At 45.9% G+C, this 23723-nt stretch overlaps 1 protein-coding gene across 1 annotated transcript in view; it reads left to right on the forward strand.

The window, feature by feature from the left end:
• Nucleotides 1–23723, forward strand: part of TNR (tenascin R) — a 77847-nt gene that overhangs the window by 6315 nt on the left and 47809 nt on the right. Inside the window, exons 2-6 of the mRNA XM_060276597.2 lie at nt 8974–9450; nt 14408–14671; nt 16044–16159; nt 16836–16986; nt 20211–20480. Coding sequence (XP_060132580.2) covers nt 8974–9450; nt 14408–14671; nt 16044–16159; nt 16836–16986; nt 20211–20480 — 1278 coding nt within the window. The remainder of the gene's footprint in view (nt 1–8973; nt 9451–14407; nt 14672–16043; nt 16160–16835; nt 16987–20210; nt 20481–23723) is intronic.

Genomic DNA, 23723 nt, shown 5'->3' on the forward strand with positions numbered 1-23723 from the left:
GGCCTTGTGGACACCCCTTCAACATATCAAAGAATACAATGCTTTCTATCTTCTGAAGCTGCAATCCTGCATCCAATTGCATATGCATAAGTCCCTTAGCATACACATGCCTGTTAGCAACTTTTTTAAAAAAAAACATAAATAAATCAGAAGTGTGTGCATGCACACACAGTTAAAACACCTGGGAGAGTATCTTCAGCAGTCAGGAGCTATCAACAAAAACATTTATAATGAAAGCACTGGTTTTCATCTGAATAACAAAGCACAGAGCTTTGTGGAGCTCACTTGTATTCCTTCAGGTTTAGTCTTCCGAAAGACCACGGTTCAGTTGGTCACCTCTAGAAGTCTGTTCTTCAAAACTAAAGAAACAGCAGGCTATTGTAATAAGGTGGTTTTCAAAGGGGTTTGTTGGTATAATGAATATCAGTCCCAAAAGAGAGAGGCAGAGCACAGAAAATGCTTTACACCGGAGGGACTATTTTAAGAGAGAGAGGCGTTTTTGAAAGAGTTTCTGCCTGCCTCCTTGACCTATCATCACATTGTGTACACATCCAGCAGGGAGAGCCATGGAAAAAATACTAAAATGAATCCTTGCTTCCAAATATATGGGAGTTCCTAGAGCTGGCAGGCTCCTTTGACAACATCACCACTGCGGATCAATCCCCAAATTGCAGGGGAGAAGGGAACCCATTTCCCTGCAAATACTACAGCATTTGCTGCTGCATGTAGGGTTGCCAGACTCAATAGTGGACAGGACTTCTGTGCCTTTAATTGCCCTGCTCTCTTTTGAGTCTGGAAACCTTAAAGAGAAACCAGCAGACCCTTTGCTCGGAAATTAAACCAAGGGTCTGCTGGTTTCTCTTTAAGGCTTCCAGACTCAAAAGAGAGCAGGGCAATTAAAGGCACAGAAGTCCTGTCCTCTATTGAGTCTGGCAACCCTAGCTGCATGTTTTGTAAAAGGGCAATGCAGGAGACTAAAACATAGGACAAAAACCACTCGGCAAATAGGAGCACTCATCCCAGAATGGCTACCAGCCCCGGTTTCATTTCTCTGCCGGTGTTCCCCAGAATTCTTTTTCTCTATGCAGCACCTCACAAAAGACTTTGATTCCTGCTGACACCACAGATAGAGCCAAAATTTGACACCTGAGGGGCCACCTCCCTCTGCAAACACACAAACTACTACACACACAACAATGGCTCCACACGCCACCTCACTTGATCCTGTTCACAGCAACCAGGCCCCACATTCGGCAAGTTAATGAATTCTGCTGTCTTGACCGAGCGCAGCATTGCCTTTAAGAAGGACCATCACAAGAGCTGCCAGGCCTCCGCACCTGACCGGCTTTCAGGTAAAATCTTAGCCTAAAGGGACCCTGCAGGTTGTCTTTTGCTCAGCTTAATAAAAGCTCTTGCTGTTACTTCATTCACATGTGCACTGTGCCATGCTCCTGTGGATGCAGCTTCTATTTCCTGGCTGCAGCAGGGAGTGCTCTAGGGCTAGGCCCCAACACGACTTGCCTCCCAGGCTCCTCCACCTGGGTCTCAAAGTCTGAGGCTCCAGAGACCGAACAACGTGAAATTCATCAGCTTAGTGTTGGTTTTGTTTGAATGGAAGTTAGACACTTGGAAGTTAGACTGATGGGAGCGAGTCACCAGAGGCAAAGCGACGCCTCCTGACCTGCCCTTTGCCTAATATTGAGGCTGAACTTGAGAGACGCACAAACACAAGGCAGGGTCTGCTAGTAACTTCACCCTCCTGGAGTCTCCTGTTTGATTTCTGGGCAGCGGGCAAAGGAGCCAGAAAACTCCATTTCGCCACAGAGATCTGGAGGATAATAAAGTCTGAGATAATTAAGGGAAAAGATGCCCAAGAGTTGCACGTTCCAGATCAAATCGGAGCCCTTTGCTAGACAGCTCAACCGACGTGTCAGCTAATTAAAATTTCAGCTGCAAACCCTGAGCGGCTAGATCAGATCATGACTTAATCGGATTCACACCAGAAAGGAGCAGGTTCACAGTTTGGGGGTGCTTTGGATCCAACTCTGTGCAAGGCCATTTGATGCCCTCCATGCAGCCCTCACGCCTCCCTTGGGGAAGGAGGTGCAAGGTTCTAGCAGGGTCCTAGTCAGACCCTCATGCCTTCTTCTCAAAGCCAGGCAAGTGATTACTGGGCTTTGAGAAGGCGCCCTTCTCAGCTGTGAGCACCGCTGTCGCTGCCCTAAATCTGCCTCTGGTGCCTTTTACCAACTGCAGCTGGTTCAACAGCTACAGCCATTCCTGGACTGGGAAAGCACATTAATTCATGTGCTGCTCGCTTCCAGACTGGATTACTCAATGTGCGGCTTCCCTCACACTTGTGGGATGTGAAACATTGAGCAGTCAAAAACAACATCCCTAGAGTGGACATAAAAAGGGTGTGCCTGGACCAGCCAGTCGGAACTTCCTGTCTCCTGGGCTGGGACAGACTTCCTCTGCATGTGATGAGAGGTGAGCATGGCCTCACCTGTGCAGGTAACAAAATACCTCATTGGAGGCCATCTCTCTCTCTTTGACTCCATTCCTCGAAGAAGCAACATTGCTTAGTTTGAGATGCTAGGAGCTATCTCCTTATGGGATAGTTTCCAGGTATATTACTTTTGTAACTTAAGTCTGCCTTCTGGGATCCATCTGTAAACAGAACGAGTGAGTGAGTAAACCCTTTTTATACTTTTCTAGAAGACTGTGTCGTGTCTAATCTTTTTATGAGGGAATAAAGGGGAATTTACCAGGAGACTTATTTTAGAGGCTTATACAAGCCTGGCAAACGCTATCCGCTGCACAAGTTTAAAAAGGGGAATGTCACTCTGCTAAATTGTAGAATTTGTTAACACAAATTGGAAAGGATATCCTCTCCTGCCTCCCTGAACATTCCCACAACACTTGATCTGCAGTTTGTGCAGAGCGCTGCAGCCCAATTGCCAACAGGAGTGAGGCCTTGTCAACATTTAACACATGTGCTCAGAGGTTTGCACTGATTTGCTACCAGGCCAGGTTCAAGGTGTTCCTATTAGCATAGGATGATTGGACAGTGTTCTCGAAGCTACGAACATGAGTTTGACCAAACTGCGGGAGGCAGTGCAAGACAGGAGTGCCTGGCGTGCTATGGTCCATGGGGTCACGAAGAGTCGGACACGAATAAACGACTAAACAACAAAATTAGCATAGGAAGCCCTTAACAACTTGGGACCAGTTGACTTATGAGATCGCCTTACCCCACACAGGCCCACTTAACTGCTCCAATTGGTGGAATTGGCATGACTACACAGTGGCGTAGCATGTGCTACCACTGCCCGGAGCATATACATATTGGGGCACGCCCAGGGGTGGGCATGGAGGGAGCCTGCTGTGGCTACACCTGCTGAGCCCTAGCTGCCAAAGCAGCTGATTCAAATCAGTCCAATTGGAGGGGTGCCCTCACACACGCACCCCGGCAGCCCTGCGCAGCTTTGCAAGGCTGGCGTCAGACTGTCGGATCCCAGCCTTGTGAAACGGCACTGGGGGGGGGGGCTCACTCACACAGTGGAACCCAGCCAAGGAGAGGGGAAGCAATGCTGCTGCAGTCTCTCCTCTGCTTCCACCCCCAGGTCACGCTCTCTTCCTCCCTCCTTGGTGGGTGAAGCTGGGGCAACCGCGGTGCCCTCCCCCTTCCCGCCTATTGAAATCCAGCAGCTGCCTTCACTGTACCCTTTTCAGCACCTGCTGAAAACATCATTGTGTGGCGATGTCCCTCACTCCCCAGGAAATAAGACACAAGACACAGTGAAATGATTTTAAGTGGGCGAAAAGGCTACACCTTTATTGGTTTCGGATGTTGAGCAGTATTGGCTTAGGCATTGGAACCTAACCGACTATATCCGACTGTAACCCGTGTGTTACAGTCTGGGAGAAATTAACCACCAGAAAGGAGCCCAATGATGTACATCTACTGAGACACCTCCAGTGGCCACCGTTGGGGGGTGCTATAAGGCCCTGACCTCCGTAGGCTCAGGACAAAGCTACCGCCCCCGGAACCCCTTTAACGGGATTAAATCTCCAATTTCTGGGCAGAGGATGACGTAATCTGCCCCCCTTCTTCTTTTATGCAAATTTCCAATGCCTAACCGCCAAACCAAGTTGTAACAAAATGCTATGAGGTAGGTGAAAAAACCAGTTTGGCTAGTCCAAGTGGAAAAAGTCCTACCAGGCCCCCCGGCCAACCAAGGCGACCAACTGAAGTCCATAGCAGCGTCGGCCTAACCTGCCTAGCCTAAAGGGCGGGTGGGTGGGTGAACCGAATGGGCTGAGAGCCAGGGCAGAAGAGGCTGAGTTCCCGCCTCCGGCTCGTTTAAAAGAAGGGAAGCCCCGCCTCCCGCCTGACCCTATTGGTCTGCCCGGGTATGACGGAGGCGGGAACTCCCATCTCGCGAGGGGGCTGCACGCTCAGCCCCCATCGCGAGAGTTCGCTCAGGCCACACCCACAACACCACCTCCGTGAGATGCGGAAGTGACTTTGTTTAGACAAGTCTACCCAGATAATCTAAGGTTTTTTAAATCTGTTTTAGTATTTTAACATTTGTATGTTTTAAAGTAGGGTTGTAATTGTTTTCTCCTTTTGCAAACCACTTTGAGGGTTTGGTTTTTTGTTTGTTTTTTTTACAATCAAGTGGTGTACAGATGTTATGAAATAAATAATAAGTAGATAAGAAACTTCTTGCAAGATCCGAGCTGTGTTTGAAGCCAATGAAGAAGAACATCATTGCGCCTGAAATGTTAAGGGTAGTCAAAGGAGATCAGATACCATGAGGAGATCTCCTCTGCTTTATTTTTAGTTCAAAATGACTGCACCAGAGGGGAGTAGATCCATTTGGAGAAGTTATGCTTGGGAGAGGGAGCACTTAAGGCTCTCCCTGCCTGTCTGAATGCCTCTCTGCCCTCCCTGCCCGTCTGAATGACACAGTTCACCCACTACTGCCCTCCCAGGAGAAAATGCACAAGTACCACTGTTCTTCTCCCATAGAGCAAATAGCTTTTTAATTTTTATCGGGCTTTTTAATCCTCTGCTGTTTGCTTTTATGCTGCTTTGTATTTGTTTTATGTCTACTGGCTGCTTTTATGCCACTCTTTTTTTTTACTTGTGTTGCTTTAATATTTTGTTTTAATTTGCGTTTATTGTAATGTTAGATGCTTCATAAGCTCCCCTGAAAGCTCCCTGCGGGGTAGAGTATAAATCTCTAAAAACAAGGAGGCGCAGAGAAAGGAGGAGAAGGAAGCGGAAAGAGGGCAGGCCTCTCCTCTGGCAACACCACTTTCCCAGTCGTACCCAAAGGGGCTTCCAGAACAGTTGTCAACTTTTATTTTTTTAAAGTGTGCATAGATCTCCCTGTGTCCTAAACGGATGCTGTAAAGACTTTGAATTATGATTACTATGCACCTTTATGAAAATAAGTGTAAATATTAATATCATCAGGCATGTTTGGGCTTCAGTTTCATCATGGGTCAAGCAGCAGTGGCTACTTCAGGAGAAAGGAGGCCCAATGTCCCACAGGATTTTCAAACACTGATAGGTACAAAAACCCTCAAAGCAAACAGCTTGAAAGAGCTTTTAAAAGCCTTGTCAAAAGGGGCTCTCTATCATCATCTTTGCCTCTAATAGCCAGCTTAGCTCATTGAGTGCCTCCTGTTTTTGAGGGGAGATGAGACTAGACACAAAAAGGCAGAGGTTTTTCTACATTATCAGGGGGCTCCCTAGGTAGACAGTTGTATCCAAGCATGATATTCAACTAAGTTTTACTCCGAGTAGACCCACTGTAATATGCATGACTAAGTTAGCTACTTTAGTTTAAATGGCTCTACTCTGTGTAAAACATAGTCAAATGCCAACCCCTTTAAAATACTATTTATTTATTTATTTATTCATTCATTCATTCATTCATTTTTAATCTCAGATACAGTAGTCTAGTAAGGATCTGCGTGCTTCCAGGACTTACAGACTGTTGGGGGTGGTTGAGCCTATAACGATAGGGAAATCTTAAAAAACTAAACTGCCCACATGGTACAGCGGCATATTCCTGCATTGCAGAGAGTTTGGACCAGGTGGTCTTCACTGGCAGAGGAAGGGGGTGCGGTAGGTGCAGTCCGCTCCTGGTGTCATCCCTGCCGCAGAGCCCCCTGGGAAGCTCGCCACTTGCTGCGGGCAGCTAGCCCCGCCCCTGCGGGCGGCTAGCCCCGCCCCCGGATACACAGCATGTGAGCTAGCTCCACCTCTGCCTCAGGGTCCCTTGCAACTCTACAATTCTATGATTCCATTGCCTGGAGAATGAATTTTGAGGTGCATATGGAACACCAAGGGAGGAGCTGCCTTTGCTGTAGCTTTGCTTGGGAGAGTCATGATGAGAAACCCACTTCAGCCTCATCACAGTTTTGTTAAAATCCTGGATTACTCTATGTTCACTTCTGCCTGTGGTAGTGGAGAGAGAGAGAGAGAGAGAGAGAGAGAGAGAGAGAGAGAGAGAGAGAGAGAGAGAGACTTAATCTGCAATCCTATACACATCTTCCCAGGAGTAAGTCTCATTTATCTCAATTGGATTTACGTCTCAGAAGACATGTATAGGATTGCACCCATAATCTGAACTCTCTAGCTCTACATAGCATGGTAGAGGCCTCTTCTGAAATCCCCTCCTCCTGAGGTTCCTGAGCAGCACCTCAAGGCTCCTCTTACAGGACAGGTATACGCTGCAACATTTTGTTGATCTCCCACTAATTCCCTTAATTCTGAATTTGAACATCCCTGGTACTATCTGTGTGAAATGGGGTGCATAAAAATAAGGTAATGGTTTATACACATGCCAGGCACTCATGGTCCCTGGTCTGGAACAAGTATCATAGTTTTAATACAATTCAGAACAGCATTCCGGAACAGCTAATATGTGTTTCCTAATCAATCAATCAAGCTTCATTATGGTCATATACCAGCTATTAAAAATAAAAATGCTTTACAGGGCTATGGGAGTTGTCATTGGGGGTGGATATAAGAGTCTATGAGTTTGAAGGGGCTATGTTTCCAGAGGGAGGGTCCAGCTGGCCTTTCCCCTGGTGCTGCTCAAAGTTCTCGGTTTCGTACCCGAGCGAAGGAACTACTTCCCACAGTCCAATACCGAGTTTGCTATTCCAATGGCCGTCTTGTTCTGGGGGGGAAGACTGGTCCTGCAGATCTGCGTGCAGAATCTGGCTACCGTCCGAGTTAACTTTTGCTCCTTTCCTAATAGTAGGGCCTTTAGTTTGGCCTTACCTGGGAGGTCGGTTTCCTAATCATACGACCCAAGCTCTCTGGTGGCTGGGATGCCAACATGGTAGGAAAGGGGGCCCTGCTCGGTGGTGTTAGGTGGCCTCTTCCTGCTTCCCTGCCAGTAGCTGTAGGTAAGATGGAAGGAAGAGATGGGCCAGCAGTGCAGTGTTGGGGAGTTTACACAAGTGAGGATTGTGAGGAGCTGGAGAGGAGTGGTAACCAGACCCTATCACAATTCCATAATCAAGAGCATGGTCATATTTCCAAATCTGGAACTGGCTGTTGGGGGAAATTAGCCTATTTTCAAGTCCACCCCAAATGAAAATAACCCACTTTGCTCAGTGCACCTCACTAGGCGGACTCACTAAGGCCAGCTTGAGTTTTGAGGGGGTCGTGGGCAAAGCGACCTCTGGTGGGCACCTCCTCTGTCACTAGGCCCCGGTGTGCTCACCAAGCGGCAGCAAACATGGACAGTGCCAGGTAACTGGGATTAGCTGCCATTTTAATTTCCCACGTCAAGCCACAGCAACAGTATACCAGACTCACTGTGGAGAATTTTAAAAAAGAGCTTGATGCAGCCAGACAGCATTGCTCAAATCACCAGGCCAGAAAAAATAAGTTAAAAGAAATAAACAGTCGTGGTGGGACCTTGACAGCTGCCCAAAGTAATCCTAGCACACCCCATCTTCAGAAAGGGGGTCATACTACTGCTCTATGGGACAGTTGTAAAGATGATTAGAAGCATAGCGTCATATAATTGTACAGTTGGAAGAGACCTTGAGGGTCATTTCGTCTAACCATCTGCAATGCAGGAATAGGAACTAAAGCATCCATGACAGATAGCCATCCAACCTCTGCTTTAAAACTTCCAAGGAAGGAGAGTGCACAACTTCCCTAGGGAGTCTGTTCCACTGTCCAAAAGCTCTTACTGATGTTTAGTCAGAATCTCCTTTCTTCTAACTGGAATCCATTGGTTTGGCACCTGTCCTCTGAAGCAGGAGAAAACAAGCTTGCTCCGTATTCCATGCGGGAGCCCTTAAGATATTTGAAGATAGCTATCATATCTCTTCTTAGTCTCATCTTTTTCAGGTTAAACAATACCCGACTGCCTCAACCGTTCCTCATCAGACTTGGTTTCCAGACCCTCTGTCATCTTGGTTGCCCTCCTCTGCACACTAGTCAACATCCTTCTTAAATTGTGGTGCCCAGAATTGGACACAAGTACTCCAGGTGTGGTCTGACCAAGGCAGAACAGAGTGGTACTGTTGCTTCCCTTGATCTGGACACTATAGTTCTATTGATGCAGCCTAGAATAGCATTAGCGTTTGTTGCTGCTGCATCACACTGTTGACTCGGGATAAGCTTGTGGTCTAAGACCCCTAGATCAGGCATGTCAAACCTGCTGCCCTCCAGATGTTTTGGCCTACAACTCCCATGATCCCTAGCTAGCAGGACCAGTGGTTGGGGAAGATGGGAATTGTAGTCCAAAACATCTGGAGGGCCGCAGGTTTGACATGCCTGCCCTAGATCCTCTTCACATGCACTACTGCCAATCCAGGTGTTCTCCCATCTCATATTTGTGCAGGAGACTACGCCTGCCTAAGATAAAGCACACAAAGTGTGCTAAGTACCATTATTAATGGCAATGCTTTTCTCCACCCTTCCAGGGCAGCTAGATTACATCCCCCACTGCAGTGGCCATGGCAACTTCAGCCTGGAATCCTGTGGTTGTGTCTGCAATGAAGGCTGGGCTGGGAAGAACTGCTCCGAGCCCCTCTGCCCCATGGGCTGCTCCAGCCGGGGCGTGTGCATCGATGGGCAGTGCATCTGTGACAGTGACTATAGCGGAGAGGATTGCTCAGAGGCCCGCTGCCCCACTGACTGCAGCTCCCGAGGGCTCTGTGTGGATGGAGAATGCATCTGCGAAGAGGGCTTTGCCGGGGAAGACTGCGGCGAGCTCAGGTGCCCTGAGGACTGCTCCGGAAAGGGGAAATGTGCCAACGGGACTTGCATCTGCCAGGAGGGCTACGTGGGGGAAGACTGTGGGCAGCTGAGATGCCTCAATGCCTGCAGCGGGCGCGGGTTCTGCCAGGAGGGCCTGTGCTCTTGCGAGGAAGGCTACCAGGGGCGAGACTGCTCAGCAGGTAGGATGGCTGTGTGATGCCCTCTGTACGAGGCACAGCCCATGTTTCCTAGTAATTGTTCCTGCTCAATCAGCGCACATATTTCTCCTTTTTATAGGTTTTGCAGACTCCTTCTTTTGTTTTGTTTTTTTAAAAAAATGTTGCTGCTATGCAGCTGTAGGCATGCTAGTGTGCTGGCTTCCCTTCCATCACCCATCCGATGCATTATCATATATTTACATAGTAATGTTGTTGAAGCTATTGTAACTATTTCACAGGTACAACCAGATCCATTGTGAAAAGCTGACATTCTATTAAATCGCCTTGACTTTGTTTAAAAAGGAAGATGTCACCGTAGCAGGTTTTCCCACATGCTATGATGAGAAATTAGAGCAGGGAAGGCTGTTGAGCACCATTGGTATGGCAGAAAGAGAAGAGGCTTCGGCAATACCTTGCGGCAGAGGGGCTTCGGCAGCGATCTTTGGGGTAAGAAGTCAGGTGTTGCCATGAGAACTCAAGACTGAAATCCTGAGACAACAGCAGTGAGGGCTCATCTATTGGGCTTTATAGGGCACTGCCCTACCATGCTCAGTCTGCCCTGAACCAGCCCCCTCATGCCCACCTCTTTGCAGTAAGGGAGGCATTGCCAGGCACCTCCTCTTCCTCCTCCGTCTCAGTGTTGCCTTTCTAGAATGCAGCAGGCAGGAGAATGGGGACAAAACCAGAAATGGTTGGCTCCACCTACGCAGGTGGCGCTGTGGGTTAAACCACAGAGCCTAGGGCTTGCTGATCAGAAGGTCGGCAGTTCGAATCCCTGCGACGGGTGAGCTCCCGTTGCTCGGTCCCAGCTCCTGCCAACCTAGCAGTTCGAAAGCACGTCAAAGTGCAAGTAGATAAATAGGAGCCGCTATAGCGGGAAGGTAAATGGCGTTTCCGTGTGCTGCTCTGGTTTGCCAGAAGTGGCTTTGTCATGCTGGCCACATGACACGGAAGCTGTACGCCGGCTCCCTCGGCCAATAATGCGAGATGAGCGCGCAACCCCAGAGTCAGTCACGACTGGACCTAATGGTCAGGGGTCCCTTTACCTTTACCTTTGGTTTATTGACTCTGGCTCCACCTACTGTTGGCCAGTCAACCTTTCACCCAATGTACACCAGCCTCCACTAGACAACACTGGTGTATGGGGCTGTTCCATTTTTATATATATATAAAAAAAATTCTTCAGGAGCCCTGACCTCAGAAACAGATACTGTACTGGAAGGAAAGTCATCAAAAGCTCCGTGACTAGCATAAGCTGGAGTGCCATTTTCCTATTTTGCCAAAGGCAACTCCAGAAAGGATCAAGAACTAAGATTCCAAACTAGCTGCTTTTCTATTTAACTGTTGGCATCTGAAAGACTCATTTACACACCTTAGAATGCTATCTTGAGAATTCTACAGAAGACAGATTACTGAGTTGCACCCCTGGCTTTTGCTATGGTGAATGTGCCTGATCTACTGTGGCCAGGACTATATCCTGTGCCTGCTTGGGAATTCTTGCCATTCTTTAGTCAAGTAACAATGTGCCCTTGTCTTTACTTTTTTTAAAAAAAGTATGTATCTAGAGGAGCATTGGGGCTGTTATCTAAAGCATTTTTCCACTTGTGTCCACTCAAGAAGGCTATTTGAGCAATAAGATAAAAGCACCGCTTGACATTTCTCACTTAAAACAACAAGCTTGAATCTGATGAGGGGTGCTCAGCAGCACAGTGCTTTCTCCTAACCCAAAGTGGTTTGATGTCTCTGCTGAATAAATTCTCCACCCCTGAGGGAATGCAGAAAATGAAGGCGGTGGCCAGAATCAAACACCCTTTCAATCTCCAACAGCTTATTTTCCAGGACACTCTTCTAACTACTATTGCCCACCCTTTTTGCAAACTCTTTGGGCTGATCAGTTCCATCACATGGAGTAGAACCAAGGCTGCTTCTCTTCCCTCCCCTTATCTGCATGGGGATGGCATGTCCAAAGTCAGAGAGAGACATAGGCTGGCACCAGACCTGCCTTGCCTCCTGCCCATAGTCAGCATGATCAGGGAGAACAAGCGAGCACCAGGTAGCGAACTAGATTGGCCCAAAGGTATGGTCCACACTGGTCCTGCATTAAAACTTAATTCCAGGTGGAGCTTTTCAAAGCAATGAAACAAGAAGGTAAGAGCCCCACAGGTTCACAGCAGAGGCTCATCTTGTCCAGCATCCTGTTCTCATGGTGGTCAAACAATTGGCATTGTGTGTGGTCACACTCTCAAGAAGTAAGTCCCGCTTGTTCAATGGAGCATCGTGCCAGGTTAGCGTGCATGAGATTGCACACTGTCTGTCCTTTCTGAGTCCACGCTGAAGTCCACAATTCTTGTGGATCATTTGTGGTGAATGAGTAACACTGAGCCAATCTCTCCTCTGCAAAGGGTAAGAAGAATATCAGAAGTAATGCCATCAGCAAACACAGTGGCATGGCCAAGGGTTTAGCAGCTAATGTGAAAGGAGTAATTTGCTCTTGCTAATTAAAAAAGCCGTGGTGTTCCAATGTTGACACTGACATTTTGATATTTGCTCTCCTGCACACGTGAGGTAGAATCAAGAAAGGCACTTTCTCCTGCCTTATTATTTACAGCAGGCTGCACATGCAGAATCTTTAAATCCCAAATGCCCTCTGCTTATTAGAGCTAATCCTTGTTGTGCCAAAGGATTTCTGGTGGAAGAGAGAGCTCACGTATTTTTGCATTGCCCCCTTAAATCCATTATTTTCATTCAAAGTCTCAGAAAGGCCACATCATCGTTTGACCTTTTTCCTGCGCTTTTCGCTAGTCCTGTACATAAGCCTTCCCTGCTCCGTTCTGCCCCCTTTTAGCAACGCCATCTTCACCTTCTCTTTGAGATGTCCTGTTTAAGATTGCAAACCTTTCTGGGCAGCCGTGGAGGTTGCATATACACCAAACGTTCAACACACACGCCTCCCCCTGCCCCCCAAAGTGTAGTCTGTAAAAGAAAGTGTAGCTCTGTGCATACATGGCCTGTGTCATTTCTGGATTTTGGACACCTTCTGCCACACCAGAAAAAGAGAGTAGGTGAATAGGACAGAGACTCATCACTCTCCATCCGTCTTATCTAGTTCCAAAACACTGGCATTTAATGCACAGGCCTCCACAGAGTGCTCTCTGACTCTCCCTCAGTTTAGACTCTGGCATGCTTAAGGACTGGCCTCATGTCATGGTGGTGCTGTGCTCTGTTTGTAATGTGGGGAAGGCACCATCTCTGTGTAAGGAAGTTACAGGTAGGTAGCTGTGTTGGTTTGACGCAGTCAAAACAAAATAAAAAAATCCTTCCAGTAGCACCTTAGAGACCAACTAAGTTTGTCATAGGTATTTCGTGTGCATGCACACTTCTTCAGATACACTGAAACAGAAGTCACCAGACCCTATCAGTGTATCTGAAGAAGTGTGCATGCACACAAAAGCTCATACCTATGACAAACTTAGTTGGTCTCTAAGGTGCTACTGAAGGAAATCAGCCCTGAGTGCTCACTGGAAGGACAGATCCTGAAGCTGAGGCTCCAATACTTTGGCCACCTCATGAGAAGAGAAGACTCCCTGGAAAAGACCCTGATGTTGGGAAATACTGAGGGCACAAGGAGAAGGGGACGACAGAGGATGAGATGGTTGGACAGTGTTCTCGAAGCTACAAACATGAGTTTGACCAAACTGCGGGAGGCAGGGGAAGACAGGAGTGCCTGGGGTGCTATGGTCCATGGGGTCACGAAGAGTCGGACACGACTAAACGACTAAACAACAACAAGGTGCTACTGGAAGTATTTTTTTATTTTGTTTTGTGTAAGGAAGAACATTGCAGTCTTCTAAACCTTCACACAGGTTTCATCCACGCTTCCACTTGTCCTGCCGCTTCCCCCTGGGGAAACCCACTCTGTACCGTTGAATCAGAGCAAACATCAGTGGGGGGTTTCTGTGGGTTGATGTTTGCACTGATTCAGCAGGGAAGAGTGGGTTTTCCAGGGGAAAGTAGCAGGGCAAATGGAGACCCTCTGCATTCTAGGCACAGGAGAAGAGGACAGTCCCTAGTTCGAGCTATAATTAAAGAGCTATAATTACCTGTTGGGTTGATGCTAAAAATCACAATCTGGTTAAAACGGGACAGTTGGAAGCTTTATTTATGTTGATCAGCTATTTAGGATAATGTTTTGGATTTATATCTATTTTTGCAACCCTAACCATGTCTACTCCTAAGCAAATCCTATTCAGTCCAATGGGCTCCGTAGAGTTAGGATTGCAGCATTAGTCTCCTCACTATCAAACAGCTGCTTTACATAAATGCACCTTAATTGTTGAAACTATGAACATGCAACCCTCACTCCTGCTTCAGGGTGAGGGATTGTGCACAGGGCACCTGCTGGTGCGCCCAGTCCATAATTCAGTTCAGTTACTTGGGAGAGGGTTGCTGAACTGAAAAGAACCACCTCTTTTCAGTTGCTGTGATTGGGAACTGAAGAGCAGCAAGAGGAGAGCCTGTGCAATACTTACCCTCCTTGCTGCTTGACCCACCAAATTCCTTCCCAGATCTTTTCCCTATGAGGAGAAAGGCAGGTTGGGGGGTGATTTTCAGAGGAGAGACAGCAGGAAGACGAAGAGTAAAGCAACTCCCGCCACCTCAGTTCTTTGCTTCAAACTGGCAGTCTCCCATACCTGTTCTTCAGGGGGTGGGGTACATTTGCTGGAGAGGGATGCATGCAATGGTCCATGCAACCCAAACTTATACAACTTTACTTGGAAATCACTTGCATTGAATTCCATAGGCACTTTGTAAGTGTGCTTCCGATAACTGCCTTAGTTCACAGGCTGAGTGGGGAGCACATCTCAAGGTCATGTAGCTCCTTGCAGAGAGCTGTGGGTCACCTTACCTCTTACGGTCAATATATTGGCTCTTCCTCCAGTTGCTCCACCTGAGAACCTGCGAGTGGCTGTGGTTGGCGACAGGTCCATCGAGCTGGAGTGGGATGGGCCAATGGCCGTGACTGAATATGTGATCTCCTACCAGCCAGCAATGCCTGGGGGTCTGCAGCTCCAGCAGCGGGTTCCTGGCGACTGGAGCAGTGTCACCATCAAGGAGCTGGAGCCAGGCTTGACATACAACATCACCATCTATGCCGTCATCAGTGATGTGCTCAGTGCCCCAGCCGGGGTCAAGGTGGCCACCCGTAAGTATTGCATGGTTTTTCGGCACCAAACATGCCATTTAAAATGGAGGAGGAACTGCCTAAATGCTGCCGCCTCTTCATGCAGGGAGATGTTCTCCTGAGAGCATTCTTGGGTGAGGGAGGGGAACCTGTGGCTCTCCAGATGTTCTTGGACCCACAACTCCTTTCTGCCCCAGCTATTGTGGTCAGGGGTCATAGGAACTGTAGTCCAGCAATATGTGGAGAGTCACTCTATGCAGTTTTGCTCGGTGGGCTTCAAAGATAAATAATAGGTTCTTGTGGTTCAGATAGTATGGTTTTTGGAAGACTCCCCTCAGGATCAACCTATCTAGGAATGTAAAAAGAAAAAGAGAAGAGAAGAAAAACAACTCACAATCGGCAAAAATTTCCTCGTAGAGTTTTACTTTCTCCTTGCATTTTGCATGGGGTGTTTCCCCTTCGTTCTCTTCACCACACAGATCTGGGTTCAGAAGTCAAGTCATAGAATCACAGAATCCTAGAGTTGGAAGAGACCACAAGGGCCATCCAGTCCAACCCCCTGCCAAGCAGGAAACACCATCAAAGCATTCCTGACAGATGGCTGTCAAGCCTCCGCTTAAAGACCTCCAAAGAAGGAGACTCCACTACACTCCTTGGCAGCAAATTCCACTGCCGAACAGCTCTTACTGTCAGGAAGTTCTTCCTAATGTTTAGGTGGAAGTCTGTGTGCGGTAGACAAGTTTTGTGAAATCGCTCAAGTATACACAGCCTAACAGAGATTCTAGGCAGGCAGTGAGCTGCATTGTTCCAACAAAGAAGAGTTTATTGCTAGACAGTTGACATCCTCAGAAAGAGGAGCTGAGGACTGCAAGCTTTAGGTTCAAGCTTGCGTATTTTTACCTTTGCCTTGCTCCATACACCACTAGTCAAAGTTTGTACCTCTCAAGCTTTTGTGTGCTCATCCTAATGCTGCATTCATCCTTAAATGTCATCTCTAAGAGCAGACACTCATTTTAGTAGAATTGGCAAAATAATTTTAATCTTCATTACATTACAGTTTGTTTAGGCTGTTAGGTGTACTGAAAAAAGAATTTTAAAAGTTGATTAGATCAGAGCCTGACGGGAGCTGGAAGCAACCCTCTTAGGCACTCTTGATATTCTTCCATTTCATATTCCTCAGGCCTACATGGAATGCTAGGAAATGAGACCACCTGCCTGCAATTCAGATGCTCTACCACTGAACCACACTTCCATCGTAGCTGATTTTCCCACTCATCGTGGGAAAATTGATCATGGAAAGTAGAGATTTGGGTTACATGTTGACAATTAAAACTGGGTTACGGTGCAGCTAACACAACCTCTCCCCCCCCCTTTCTTCATTGCTATGTTCCAGAACTCTCCACTCCACAAGGGCTGCAGTTCAAAACAATCACAGAGACCACCGTCGAGATGCAGTGGGAGCCCTCCTCCTTCTTGTTTGATGGCTGGGAGATCAGCTTTATCCCCAAGGTATTACTCAGAGTGGTCCTTCTTCCAAGAGCACATTCTCACATCCACATCAGCTGATACCTGGGGAATTCAGTCCTGCTTTCTGCAGAGTTTGGGCACCCCAGGAGGTTCCTAGCAGGAACTCACCAGGGTACCTGAACCTGTGTGTTCATCTGCTGGAATTTCACTCCAAGTGACAGAGTGCAATACTGGGTTGCTGCAGAAAACAGCATTCCTGTTCCTCCACCCACAAGGCAGGACCCTACACATGAGTAACACATGAACAGGACCCTTAAGGATGTGTTTAATGAAAAGGATCCTTAGAAATGCATTTTCTATCAAACTGTGCCTGTATAGTACATTGTGGCAAGCCTTGTTTTGTTTGTAATAAGGTGTCAAAGACCCAATGCATATGCCCTTCACACTGACTGCTATTTGCAAAAACATTGAAGAGTCAGAGACGCATTGACATGATAGGTAATCTGGCCCTGAAAATTAAGATTTCCTATTTAACAAAGCGAGTATCTTAAGAAAAAACTAATCAAAGGTTGGGATATGCTGGGGGTTTATTGGACTTTAGAACACATGTGTAAACAAAGCAATCTTCCCATATGAAGGGAATCATATTAAAATTTGATTTGCTAATACGGTACCACGATTTCTTCCAAACTTTAGCCAGCTTGTTTAATCTCCCCAGGACAATGAAGGGGGCGTGATTGCACAGCTCCCTAGCAGCGTGACAACATTTAATCAGACGGGCCTGAAACCAGGTGAGGAGTACACTGTCAACGTGGTCGCCCTCAAGGAACAAGCCCGGAGTCCGCCAGCCTCAGCCAGTGTCTCAACCCGTGAGTAGCCCACCCTGCAGTTCTGTGCCAGTTTGAGGGTTAACAACCATTTTTCTTCCAGGTAGGATTGAAGATTGTACTGAGGCTTATATGCAATTGCACCTAAATGGAACCCACATATTGGGAGGCAGCCTCCCTCTGAATTCCTGGTACCCACAACAGGAGAGCTTCTGCCTTCATGTTGTTCTGCTGGTGGGATTCCCAGAAGCTTCTCTGCCTGACTATGGCTGAAAAGAGGAAGGTGGGCTAGAACTAAACTTTTGGTCCAATCTCAAAGGGCTCATTTTGTGGGCAACAGATGAATTGGTAGTTCGTATTCTAGCTCCTGTTTGTTTCTAGCTTTGAAGCGGCAGCAAAGAGGATCTCATTCAGCTGGCTCCTGGTAATTGCGTCAAATGGCTCCATTCACCAAAAAAACATCTTTAAGGGGGGGCCATAAACAGCTCTTGCAAAGTTCTCAGATAGAGGGGTGTGCCAAGATGGTGGATAATTATAAAGCAATTAATGGACCTTGGAGTGAGGAGTAGGAAATGTGTGCCAAGTATCACATTTGTACCAGCAGCCCTTTCACTCAAACAAAAGAGAGTCTGCTGAACAACAATCAGCAATTCTGATGCAGATCGTAGTCACCCTGTCATTATGTCAGCAGGAATATACAGACATTCCTTCTCTTTTTTCCCTTTTTTCCTTTTCAGATGTTGTATGTTTGAGAATTGCTTGCAGGATGTGGTTTACAAGTGGCACCTACAGGCCATCTGAAGCAACTGCCCCTTTTAAAGTGCCCTTTTGATGTTTGTTCATCTACGGGTGCATTTTGCAAATGTTCCGAACAACACTTTGTTTCGTAATTAAAACTTGGAGGCACACTTCATGTTTAAACAGGGAAATGCCTCCTTTTAGATTTTGTGAAAATTGCCCACCGTCAGACCTCAGCCACCCGCTGACTTTCTGCATGAGTCACTTTTCTTGCCCTGCTTCCTGCCTGGAAGAAGTCAAGAATTCATTCAGAGAAGGGAAGCGCTTTGCCAAGAGTTATTGAATTATCAATGGATGCCCAAAAAGCAGCAAAATTACCTCCCCCTACTGGAGACTGATTTGAAGGAGACACAGTCAGAGCAGCAAATCTTGCAGAGAAGCAATAGGCAGCCTCCCCTGAACACTGATAGTTTGGACTCTGTGTTTTTTTAAAATTAATTTCTGTCAACACACATTTGGAAAGTATAATCTCTGGTATATATATCTAACAAACAGTTGGTGCTGCTTGCCTCAACTTCACTCAGAGTCAATAAATAAGCCTTTAATATATATATATATATATATATATCATATATATATATATATATATATATATATATATATATATATATATACATACATATATAATCTTCACTTGAATTCTATGTGAATTACCCTGTTCTTCCTCTCCTCAAATGTCGCTTTTATTCCCCCCAAAAAAATTAATCGCAATCTGGGGAACCGGGGAACCGGGTTCACGTCTCTGCTCCTCCACATGCAGCTGCTGGGTGACCTTGGGCTAGTCACACTTCTCTGAAATTTCTCAGCCACACTCACCTCACAGAGTGTTTGTTGTGGAGGAGGAAGGGAAAGGAGATTGTTAGCCACTTTGAGAGTCCTTTGGGTAGTGATAAAGCGGGATTTTAAATCCAAACTCTTCTTCTTCTTCTTCTTCTTCTTCTTCTTCTTCTTCTTCTTCTTCTTCAAACAACACAAAAATACTTCTTATTAATCATAACTTTCCTTAACATCGTTAGGTGACTTCCCTCAGTCCCCTAGGGAAGCAAATATAGACTTTCCATGTAAATGTAGAATGCAGGTTAAGTATAGAATGTTTTAGTGTAAAAAATGGCTTATTTGTAAATTGTATGAAATTGTCAAAGATGAATAGAAATCAAATGTCCCACTGACTTACATAGGTGAATAAACAGTTTCAGATCAAACATCACAAAGAGAACTTTCAATAATCTAACTTCAGACACAATGTTTCTCAGTGGAGGCTGTTCAAACACTTGGCTGAGATTTACCAAGCATTGAACAATCATCAAGAGAAGTGAAATATTGCATGTGACTGGATGAACTAAACCAAATGTTGGCACATCTGTCCCCTTCTACTTCCTCTTCCTCCTTTTTATTAGGAATATCAATTTACTGTGCGATCCTCCTATACTTGTTGATTCCGTAGTCAGTCCCATTGAGTTGAACATATGTGATAAAACAAATAAATAACTTGCCACTACCATACCATGCTTTACGAGGCCAATGTGCCTCTTGCAGAACACGGTTTAAGCTTTCACCAGCACAAAGGGAGAAAACTGAAACCTGTGGAATAGAAACTGGAATAATAGTCCTCAAATCCACAGGCAAGAAATAAGTCTGAGATTAGATGCACAGCGAGAACAGCAGGGTAATGATGGTTTGGTACACAAGTGATTAACAAGCACTTGCCTCCTGTTTTAGCTCCAACTTAGTTTTGTCTTACACGAGTGCAAACCAGCAAATGCTTGGTGCAGCTTCAGTTTCCAGCCCAAGTACTGTAGTCCTGCTGATGCGGACAATTAACCCCATCTCCCCTCATGCCCAATTTGAGCTGATATACTTTCCATTCATTGTTGGATGTGGGTGAGGAGGTGGAATTAATTGCACACATTCTTGCAAATGGTACAGATGGAAATGGTGGCTGGGTCAGAAACTCTTGTGCATATAAAGTAGATTTTTTTAAATGTGCATATATAGAGAGAGAAAGTTTTAATTCTATCAATGCTTAATTGTTTTTAAATTATTATTTATCTACCAGTATGTCTTTAGCTGTTATTGTTTTTATCTGTAAGCTGCCCTGAGTACCTTCCAGGGGGGGAAGTGGGGTATTAATAAATTTATATTAATAATAATGAATGTGCATACCAGTTCAGGATTAAATGACGCTTAGGGGATCCTCATGTGATGGACATGCCATCATAAGCAACATCTGCAACTCTGATGCATATCTCCACACATATATGTTTTGTTCTTGTCCTTCCTAAAAGCAATGCTACCTGCTTGGAGTTTCCATGCATATCCAAGAGGATGGACGGAGAAGCAGAAATCACACACATCCTTAGTATAGATTCTTAGCACAAAAATCCATTAAAGTCTTCCTTCTCTGTCTATTCCTCTTGTATAATGTGTCTCTTTCTTCCAATTTTTTTAAATGCACCAACTGTGTCTAGTAATTGATGGACCAACCCAGATATTGGTGAGAGATGTCTCAGACACAGTGGCATTTGTTGAATGGACTCCACCCCGGGCTAAAGTTGACTACATTCTGCTGAAGTATGGCCTCGAAAATGGAGAAGGGGGGAAGACCACCTTCCGACTACAACCCCCCCTCAGCCAGTACTCCATGCAGGCCCTACGCCCTGGCTCACGGTACGAAGTCTCCATCGCTGCCGTCCGTGGGACCAATGAGAGCGACGCCGCAGTCACCCTCTTTGTCACAGGTATGCCCAAGACAAACAAGTGTTAGCAGATCGCTACTCACCTGCAGCTAAAGATGCATTTGTATGTTGTCACCTTTTCCCTTCTCCACAACATGAAGATGCCCAACCTATAGAAGAGTCTGTAGTTCGGTGGCAGAGGATCTGCTTCCCATTCAGAAGCTTGTGGTTTCAGCCTCCAGGGCTCTGATATTAGCCGGGGGAGACGCACCTGTCTGAGATCCTAGAGAGCTTCTGCCAATGGGGCTAAATGGACCTGTGGTATAAAGGAGATTCATACGTCCTGGCAATGGCAGGCATGAGGTGCTGCATTACTGTAGGCATGCTTTCATTCTGCCTCGCCCTTTTTTCAAAGAATCACTCACTAGTCATTAGTTACAGGTAGGTAGCCGTGTTGGTCTGACGCAGTCAAAATAAAAATAAAAAATCCTTCCAGTAGCACCTTAGAGACCAACTAAGTTTGTCACAGGTAACGCCAAAGGATAAATGGACATAAATCTGACATCAGGAATCACAAGACAGAGAAACCAGTAGGAGAACACTTCAGTCTCCCAGGACATTCTATACAAGATCTCAAAGCAGCTGTTTTATTACAGAAAAAATTCAGAAACAGGCTGGAAAGAGAAGTTGCTGAATTGCAACTTATTACCAAGCTTAAAACCATGGAGAGACCTGGTATGAACAGAGACATAGGATTCTTATCTCATTATACATGATCAAGCTTTCTTTAGTACCTCAGCCCTTGCTTTTTTCCTGCTACCAATTGCAGTCATTAACAGTCGTTAACAGTCATCAACAGGTTTACCACTCCTATCAGCCCATCACCCATTCCCAATCACCCCACCCACCCACCCTCTGACTATACATAAGGGTCTGGTGACTTCTGTTTCAAGTGTATCTGAAGAAGTGTGCATGCACACGAAAGCTCCTACCAAAATAAAAACTTAGTTGGTCTTTAAGGTGCTACTGAAGGATTTTTTTTATTTTGCTTCAAAGCCTATAGAGAGTAAACTGCTTTAAATTACAGTTCCGTAAAAGAGGAGGTGGAAAGTAGATTTTGGAGCTGTTTTATGGCTTAGATATTGCCCGTCATAAAGATGCTGTTATCCGTATGAAGAGGCCTTGCTGGCTGCACTTAAGAGTAAGGGGGATGTGCACTTAATTGAATCGCTGAGTCTTTTTGTGTCATAATCAAAAAGGCAAGTGAGGCAGCAAAACTGTGGTGTTATAAACTGTGGCCTTCAGTACCACCAATTTGGCACCACACTTGTGGGAATGTCAGTGAAGGAGACCTCAAAGATGCACAAAAGGCAGTGTAGTAACTAAATCAGAGAAAAGCATTAACTTGGAAGGCATTGGACACAAACTCTGTGATAGTCCCATAACTTTGAATGGGAAATAACTGCACCTTACAGTACAATCATATGCTTGTCTATTTGGAAGTTCAGTCACGTAAGTGAATATAAGAATATAGCTTTAATTTGGATTAGTAATGGAGATGAGAATTCAGTTCACATTTAAAGACAAACCTACCTAATTTGCACTTTGTGAAATTTACCATTGCTCCAAATTTGCACCTCTTTGAATTTTGCAGTGCCAAGTAATGTGTACAAAAATGCAGCTGTGCAGTTAAAGTGTGCATGAAATACATACATTAGTGAACACAACATACAAAAATCCATTATATCAGGGGGGAAGTGCTTTGCAAAAATGTGTATACAGTGGTACCTCAGGTTAAGCACTTAATTGGTTCCAGAAGTCTGTTCTTAACCTGAAGCGTTCTTAACCTGAAGCACACTTTCCCATTGAAAGTAATGGAAAAGTGGATTGATCCGTTCCAGACGATGAAAAACACCCCCTAAAACAGCAATTTAACATGAATTTTACTGTCTAACAAGACCATTGATCCATAAAATGAAGGCAATAATCAATGTACTGTATTATAAAATAAATAAGACATTATTGTAGATGAAAAAATTAACATTTTTTTTCTTACCTGCACTGATGATAGTCATTGTTTGGATGGGGTGCTTTTATCCATTTCTGCAGTCACACAATTAACCAGTAGCTGAACTGGGCTTCACACGATCCCCAAAACAATGACAGAAGGCAGAGTCCCTCAGAAGTTCCCCAAACGAAGGAGCAAAGCAGAGACAAAGGCACAGGGCAGACTCACATGAACAAATCCCAAAACCCCTTGCAGAATCCCAAAATCTTCCACTCACCCCCTCCCACAGGGTCGGTGGGCTTACCTGGCTAGGTGCCACCCATCTTGCTACAGCTGGGGGTGGGGCAAGGGTTGGTAAAGGGCTTTTCGGCCCAGGCTCATCTTTGTTTTCTTAACACCTCCACTGCTCTTGGTCTTTGTTAGTTAAGTGTTCCTTACCTAACTTTGGGGCTGGGATGCGACCTGCTGGGCATCCTGAGGATGTCGGGGCCTGGCTCCAGGCATTGTGAAGGCTCGGAAAGCTCTCATGGCTGGAGCCCAGTCGTGGAGACTCCGCAAGCCCCACGGATGTCCGGGCTTGGCCCCGGGCAGCGGCAAGGCCTCCGGGAGCTCGGAACACTCACTTCCGGGTTAGAAACCTTCGTAACCCGAAAAAAACGTAACCCAAGGCATTCATAACCAGAGGTACCGCTGTATTAGGAGAAAGTCATATTAATATGCTGGTGAGTTTTTGAAGGCCTTTTTAAAGGAAGAGAAATCACAAACTGGTTTTGACATGAGGAAAACTGAATTTAAGACTGGTAAAATTAGAAGCTAGGAGAACCCAAGATCTCCCATTTCGCTTGCACATCAAAATGTGCAATACCTCCTAGGATCTCTGGCATAGCATTCTTCCATACACGAGCTTTGGTGCTGACTGAAAAAAGAAGGGACCAAATGGGTGACCAGATGCCAAGGAAGAACAGACTACCTGCACCTTTCATTTTTGTATACATGAAGGGCTTTCAGCAGCTGTAATTGTGTGGCAATGTCCCTCCTTCCCAGAAATAAAAACACCAGACACAAGAATTAAGTTATAAATTGGGTGGTTAAGGCCACAACTTTATTGATTAAGGATGATGAGCAGTATTGGCTTAGGCGTTGGAACCAATCAAACTATATCCGACTCCAACCCGTGTGTTGAAGTCCGTGAGAAGTTAATCACCAGTAAGGAGTCCAATGATGTACATCTACCGGAACTCCTCCTGTGACCACCGTAGGGGCATGCCTTACGGCCCTGGCATCTCCAGGCTCTGGAC

The sequence above is a fragment of the Zootoca vivipara genome, chromosome 7 (assembly GCF_965207765.1).
Source record: "Zootoca vivipara chromosome 7, rZooViv2.hap1.1, whole genome shotgun sequence".
NCBI lineage: Eukaryota > Metazoa > Chordata > Lepidosauria > Squamata > Lacertidae > Zootoca > Zootoca vivipara.